Source organism: Cannabis sativa, chromosome 8 (genome assembly GCF_029168945.1).
Source record: "Cannabis sativa cultivar Pink pepper isolate KNU-18-1 chromosome 8, ASM2916894v1, whole genome shotgun sequence".
NCBI classification, from domain to species: Eukaryota; Viridiplantae; Streptophyta; class Magnoliopsida; order Rosales; family Cannabaceae; genus Cannabis; species Cannabis sativa.
Genome location: NC_083608.1, coordinates 8,762,734 through 8,770,043, shown reverse-complemented (window position 1 = coordinate 8,770,043; position 7,310 = coordinate 8,762,734). Strand labels below are relative to the sequence as shown.

At 50.8% G+C, this 7,310-nt stretch overlaps 1 protein-coding gene and 1 long non-coding RNA gene across 2 annotated transcripts; one reads left to right on the top strand and one right to left on the bottom strand.

The window, feature by feature from the left end:
• The first annotated feature begins 2,167 nt into the window (after positions 1-2,167).
• LOC133030133 (uncharacterized) lies at positions 2,168-3,155 on the top strand. The gene is made up of 2 exons (XR_009683999.1): positions 2,168-2,847; positions 2,884-3,155. It is a non-coding gene; the product is annotated as an uncharacterized LOC133030133 (long non-coding RNA).
• A 36-nt stretch (positions 3,156-3,191) lies between these two features.
• On the bottom strand, positions 3,192-5,119 carry LOC133030132 (uncharacterized). Its single transcript, XM_061102355.1, has 2 exons — positions 3,990-5,119; positions 3,192-3,894 (listed from the first exon to the last, which is right to left on the bottom strand). The coding sequence occupies exons 1-2, from the start codon at positions 4,743-4,745 to the stop codon at positions 3,199-3,201; spliced, it is 1,452 nt and encodes a 483-aa protein (XP_060958338.1). The 5' UTR covers positions 4,746-5,119; the 3' UTR covers positions 3,192-3,198.
• Between the last annotated feature and the right edge of the window lie 2,191 nt (positions 5,120-7,310).

Here is a 7,310-nt window from a genome sequence, read left to right as displayed (position 1 = left end):
CTGAAAAACGCCGGAGCAACCTATCAAAGAATGGTTAACCGGATGTTTAAAAGCCTCCTGGGACGAAACATGGAAGTATATGTAGACGACATGCTCGTCAAATCCAAAGCATGCAATAGCCATGCAGACGACTTAGAAGAATGTTTCGAAGTCGTCCGGAGATACGGCATGAAGCTCAATCCGAAGAAGTGTACCTTCGGAGTCAAGTCAGGAAAATTCCTGGGCTTCATAGTCAGCCAGAGAGGGATTGAGGCGAACCCGGAGAAAATTCAAGCTCTCTTGGACATGCCATCCCCCAGGAAACATAAGGACGTGCAAAGTTTGACCGGAAAGGTAGCCGCGTTGAGCCGTTTTATCTCACGATCCACGGACAAGTGCATACCCTTCTTCAACATACTGAAGAAATGCCAAAAGTTCGAATGGACGGACGAATGCGAGGAGGCATTCAAAAGGTTAAAAGACCATATGGCAAAACCTCCTATCCTATCAAAGCCCGTCCTTGGAGAAGACTTGTTCCTTTACTTGGCGGTCTCCGAACATGCGGTCAGTGCTGCATTGGTCCGGGAGGAAGAAAAGGTCCAGCATCCCGTGTACTATGTTAGTAAACGCATGATAGGAGCCGAGACGAGGTACCCGGTCATCGAAAAACTGGTATTCTGCCTCCTGATGGCATCACGGAAGCTGAGACCATACTTCCAAGCCCATCCAGTCAAAGTTTTGACCAATCATCCACTCCGGCAAGTCCTCCAGAAACCTGAAGCCTCCGGAAGACTCCTCAAATGGGCAATGGAACTGAGTCAGTTTGACTTGCATTACGTGCCCCGGATTTCTGTAAAAGGCCAAGCCTTGGCAGACTTCATCACCGAATGTAATGAAGCCGAGGCAACAGCCAATACTCCGGAGCCACCCATCCCCACTTGGAGAGTATTCGTGGATGGAGCTTCAAACGAAAACGGTTCGGGAGCCGGAGTAGCTATGATATCACCCACTGGGTTGCGGCTCCAGGCAGCACTCCGATTCAACTTCACAGCTTCGAACAATGAAGCCGAATATGAGGCCCTAATAGCAGGGCTAAAATTGGCTAAAGCTGTAGGAGCCAAGAGGGTGGAAATCTACAGTGATTCCCAGCTGGTCGTAAACCAAGTATCCGGAGAATACCAAACCCGCGGCGAAAGAATGGCCGCGTACGTAACAATAGTCCGGGAACTGCTCCACGAGTTCACGGACTACAGAATAGAAAGAATCCCCCGAGAAAAGAACGCTCATGCGGACTGTCTGGCTAAGCTAGCCTCGGATAGTGAGATCGAAGAGCTGGGGGTAGTACCCGTGGAACGCTTCGGAGAGCCAAGCATCAAAATAAAAGAGACCACACAAACGGTTGGGCAAGAACCCAGCTGGATGGTCCCCATCATAAAATACATAACCACAGGTGAGTTGCCCCAAGAGAGGGCACATCGTCTCGAAAGATTCGGTATCGGGCTCATCGTTATGTAATGATGGACCAAATTCTCTACGGAGAGGACTCGGCATGCCTTATTTAAGGTGTGTATCGGACACGAAGCTAGACAAATCATGCTGGAGGTCCACGAAGGGTTCTGTGGAGATCATACGGGAGGACCCGGCCTCTCAAAGAAAATATTGAGGCAGGGATACTTCTGGCCAACAATGGAAAAAGATTGTATAGACTATGTCCAAAAGTGTGACTCGTGCCAAAGGTACGCGAACATACCGAGAGCTCCTCCAAATGAGATCACGCTGATGACAAGCCCTTGGCCCTTCGCGGTCTGGGGCATAGATCTCATCGGGTCTCTACCTACGGGAAAAGGAGGAGTAAAGTATGCAATAGTAGCAGTAGACTACTTCACCAAATGGACAGAGGCTGAGCCTATGAAGACAATAACCGCTAAGAAGGCGTTGGACTTTGTTGTCAAAAACATAGTGTGTCGATACGGCTTACCTCACAAAATAGTCTCAGACAATGGAAAGCAATTTGATTGCGAGGAATTTACTGACTTCTGCAACCGACACGGAGTAGTGAAAAGCTTCTCCGCGGTAGCCCGGCCTCAAACAAACGGCCAGGCGGAGGCAGTCAATAAAATCCTAAAGGTCACCTTGAAAAAGAAGGCTGCCGGCTTGTAAAAATAGCCGGCACCGAAGAATTGCCAAGGGTATTGTGGGCCTACCGGACAACCCCCAGAACCACAACCGGTCACTCGCCGTTCTCAATGGCATACGGTTGTGAAGCAATGGTCCCGGTGGAAACATTATTCCCATCCCACAGGAGAACGACTTATGATCCGGCCACCAATCAGGCCCTGCTCCAAGAAGCTCTGGATCAAGTCGAAGAACTCCGGGATGAGTCCCAAATACGGATGGCCGCTTATCAAAAGAAGGTGACCAAGTATTTTAACTCCAAGGTTAAAAACAGAAAATTCGCTATCGGTGACATGGTCCTAAGAAGGGTCTTCCCAGCCACCCAAGAACCCGGAGTGGGGGTACTTGGACCAAATTGGGAAGGACCATATGAAATCGAGGACGAAATCGGCTCTGGCACTTACAAACTGAAAAGAATGGACGGAACTACTGTCCCAAGAGCCTGGAATGCCGATCACCTCAGAAAATACTACCAGTAGCGAATTAAACTTAGCTTTTGTTTAAAGGGTTTGTACCGTCCAAATGTATGCCTCCTCTATATTAAATAAAACTGAGTGCCTTAAAAACAAAGTTTCTATGCCACTCAGGGGGGTACTAGGGTATACCGCACGGACAAACAAAAACAAGCTAAGTAAAACATCCTGACCCAAAGGGCAGGTCAAGCTAAGTAAAACATCCTGACCCAAAGGGCAGGTCAAGCTAAGTAAAATATCCTGACCCAAAGGGCAGGTCATAAACATGCGCAAAAAATAAAAGGCGTAAGTATGAAATCCTGAGCCAAAGGACAGGTTGAAATATATAAAGTGTGGAAAAAAGATCGCACGTATATATATAAAAAAAATATATATATAATAAAATATCCTAACCCGAAGGTTAGGTCATACACATATAAATGGCCCGGGGACAGGCCTTAAATTGTCTCCCCTTTAAATAAAGGCTGCCGCCTGTAAGTAAACTGTTCTAAGGCAGCAGCAAATATGTACAAAGAAAAAAAAAGGGAGTTATGAAAAGAACGGGTATAATCTGGGTCAATAATAGGGCAGCTCAGTCAGCCCGTGGCGGAAGACGAGGTCCGATCCGTGCCTCAAGCTCAGCATCAAGTCTCTTCTTCTTCTCCCGAAATTTGGCAATCATGTCCTCGGGTTTGGGATAGAAAGAAAGCTTGATGCTCTGATCGTTGGTGGCCCAAGCCATGTAGACACCATCATCAAAGCGCTTCGGGCACCGGGCACAGGAGACGGGAGAAAGGAGCTCGGCCCTCTTGGCCTTCCTAATAGACTGATCTTTATAGTCCCGAAGCTCCTTCAACTCCGCAGCCAGAGCGGCCTTGGATTCAATATCCGACTGGTGAGTCTCCTCTAGAGACTTCACCTTGGCGGCCATTTCGTCCAAAGCCTCCCTGGCCTCCCGAAGGTCCCGCCTGGCCTTCTCGGCAGCCTCAGTTTGAGCCCTCAGCTCCTCCTGATGATGGGCCTCCATCCTGCCTCTCCGCTGGGCCTCGGCCTGGATCATGTCCTCCGCCTGAGCCTCCCTCCGGATGGCCTCCTCCTCCCTGGCCTTGGCCCTCTCTTCCTTAGCCTTGGCCGCAGCCTCCTGGCGCTCGGCGGCCTCCTGGTAGATCTGCCTCTCCGCAGTAAGGTCTTGAAGGACCTTCTTGACGTCGTTCATGTCCCCAAAATCGGACAGAGCGAAGCCATGGCTTATGATGTTCTTGGAGAGGCGACCAGCCTCAGCTGCAAGCTGAGCCATAATGGGATGTAAGGAAAAATTCCTCAAAGGAAGAAAACAAAATACAAACACCAAAAAGGAAACGTAAGAAATTGCAAAGTACTTACCACTGTGAGGGAATGGCTGAGGTCCTGGACTTGGAAGATAGAGTTCAGGGAAGCGCAAGTGGCAAACCGCTTGGGCGCACAGCGTGTAAGCTGGGAGGCGAACTCCCCGGTCATTTCCGCGGCAAAAGGAGCCAGAGTGGGCCCTAAGAGGGGACGGAACCAGTCTGCCAAAGGATCCAGGTTGAGGTTCCACGGATCATGATATTCCGGATGGTTAATGCTCGCCTCAACCTCCGCCCGCAGGATCCTCCTAAGGGCCTCCACATCGGCATATCCCCGGGAGTACTCGTCCATAGCGTAGTTGTGTTTCGCTATACGAAGCTCCTGCCTGGCCTCATCCCCCGGAATTGGGGTGAGCTCAATGCGAGGAGGAGCAGGATTTTCCTCCATCGGGGACACCCCGCCGTCTAGGCCATGAGCGGGAGTATCGACCCTCCGAGGCCTCTTTGGTTCGTCTTGAGCGATCATCTTGCCCTTGCGCTTGCGGATCAGAGCCACTTCTGACTCCTCCTCGTCCTCCTCTGCTACCACTGGGAGAGCTTGAGGGTCTCCGGCACCCTCGGCGGCTTCCTCCGAGAAGTCCCATCCTTTCCCCTGGCCTTCTCCCGGAAGCACCTCCTCGTCATCCACCAAGTCGATGGTTTCGGGAGGAGCGCCGGAAGAAACCTTCAAGGAAGGGGCCGGGGGAGAGGGGGTGAAAGCCGGAGGAGCCACCGGAGTATGGACCCCAGCCAGCCGTTCCAGGATGGCATCCATGGAGGAACCTGTTTCAATAAAGCAAGCAAGTGTTAGAAGTCCGTGAGAAACTACTTACAAAAAGGCGCAGTAAATAAACTACTCCTACCCGGACTCCCTAGTTCGGCCCTAGCAAAGTCCTGAACTTTAATACTGGCAGCATCATCTCCAAGGTAACTGTCCGAGGGCCGAAACCAGCTGGACGCTATGTAAGCCGACGGACCTAAGGGAATAGGTTCCGGAGGGCCGGGGCCCATCCGGGACCGACCTAGGTAATCTCCTAAGTTTGTAAAATAAAACTCCTTCAAATGATCCCCCCACCGGGTCGACGGCATCTTAAACCTACGTAGACGCTCGTCGAACCCTATGGGCCTACGACTGGTATATTCATCAACAGAAGGGACATATTGAATTGTCAAAGGAGACTTACCACCAGCACCAGAAGTGCTAGCACCAGGAGCGCCCGAGTTTGGTTCGGGGACTGAAGGCTGGGGCCGGGAAGTCTGGTTCTCGGAAGAACCTTCAAGACGAAGGGGTCCCCCGACGGAAGGACCTCCAATCTCTTCTTGAAGTATCTTATCAAAAAATTTAGCTTCGGACTTCCCGCCGATAGCTTGGCTCCTTCGCACCACCGGGCTCCCCACACGGAGCCCTCTCCCAGAGGCAGCCTGGGCACTGGAATACGCCTTCTCCTGGGCCTTCCGGTAGAGATAATCTTGATACTTCTTCTCTGCCGTAGCAATAAGCTCATCCCGGAAGGCCTTCTCCGCGACTGGCGCCCTCACGTTAGGGCAGATAACCTTGGAAAGGTTGGAGTCATCCACGGATTGGTGAGAAAGGATAAGTTTGGCCTTTCTGCAATTCTCCGTGGTGACCAAGCCCCCGACGTCAAGATCGGCATGGTCGTAAGAGGCGAAGGCTTGGGCCCTTCGAAGGAACGCCTGGGTGGTGAGCGTCCGCTGGTAAGGTGGGATCCGCACCCACTCCGTGAGCAGCTCCGGATGGTCCACGGCCCTAAAACCGGAGGAGAAGAAAAATCGGTGGCGGTACTCCTTAACATGAGTCTGCCTATTATACGGAACCACCCCTTCGTTAGCAGGGTGGATCCGGAACCCATAAAAGCCGTCCTTAAGTTTGTCCCCTTTCTTGGGGACGGATACAAGTTCGTAAAAATACAAAATTTCCGCCGGGCTGGGAGACCCCCAGCCGCGTGCGGCATAAAAAATAAATAAGCCTGAGAGCAGGCGGTATGCTTGAGGAATAAGTTGGTATGGCGCAAGGCCGACAAAAACAAGAAAATCAACAAAATAGTCCTGGAGCGGGAGCATTGCGCCGGCCATCAGATGGGTCTGACTCCAAGCCCCGAAGCCATCATAGTTGAGGTTGGGTGTCTCCGAGTCACGAGGAGGCCGGTGGAAAGTCCCTGAGGTAGAGGGTTTGATTCCAGCCACGTTAATGATGTTCTCCAGCTGGTGAGGGCAGGTTAGGGTTGATCGAAGCTCGGCCGCCTCCCAGCCGGTGGCGCGGGACTTGTACCCTTCCTGGGCAACAGGTCCCAGAGAAACCTCCTCCAGGGTGGCAATACTCTTCCCCTTCTTCTTCGAGGACTTTGAGCCAGAAGCAGACATGTTATGCTCTGAGAAAAACGAAAAGGAAAAACCCAGCAGTTAGGCCCCATATCAAACCCTAAACCAGAAAAAAGGGAGTGGGGGTCCCCTAACCGCTGGAAAGAGGCCCCCTCCGGACACGTGTCACCTGGGAAACTCGAAAGAGAATCCCTGAACAAGTGTCGGGTGCAGTAAAATCACAGTAAAAGCGGTTTTGCAAAAAGGAAAAGAAAAGGTCTTCCTATGCCCTAAGCAAAATGCTAAACGAAGGATACACGGCCTTCTTCGAACAGAACTGTACGACTACAACTAATACAGTGAGACGTAAGAGCAGGACTCAAAGAGCTCAAACACTCACACTCCAGAAATCTCTGAGTACGAACCCAGAAAACAAACAAAATAAATGTAAGCATGCTAGAGTCTAAAGATTCGAAGAACTTACAGTTGATTGTTGAACCGGGGGTACTGGGAATGATTGAGCGAGAGTTGAGAAGCACTGGTGAAATCGAACACTGGAAGATTACAGAAAATGTTCAAGTGTTAAGGCGGTTTGTGCTACTTTGAGGAAATTTTCTCTCTGAGAAATTCAAGCAAAAATGGTAAGGAATGGAAAGTAACCAGAATGAAGGAAAGGTGGTGGCTTTTATAGGCAAAAATGCATGAGGAACAGGCGTCTTCACCTACCAATCGTACGGTTAGGGAAGCAAGCGATTCGAATTCCCAACAGATCAACGGGCCAGATCAATCCGCCATTAAGGCGGTGCAAACGTTTGAGTATCCGTCTGACACCATCAATGCGCCGCATCAATCATGGGGCGTAAAACGAATCGACCTCTGCAAAAGTGAATCACTGCATTTAATGCCATTATTAGGCACACCTTCACGCGCCCCACGTCGTATCATAAGACCGAGGAGGCGGCTGGAAACATTCCTACGAACAACGTAGTATCGCATTAAATAACCTCATTTAATGTGCCCC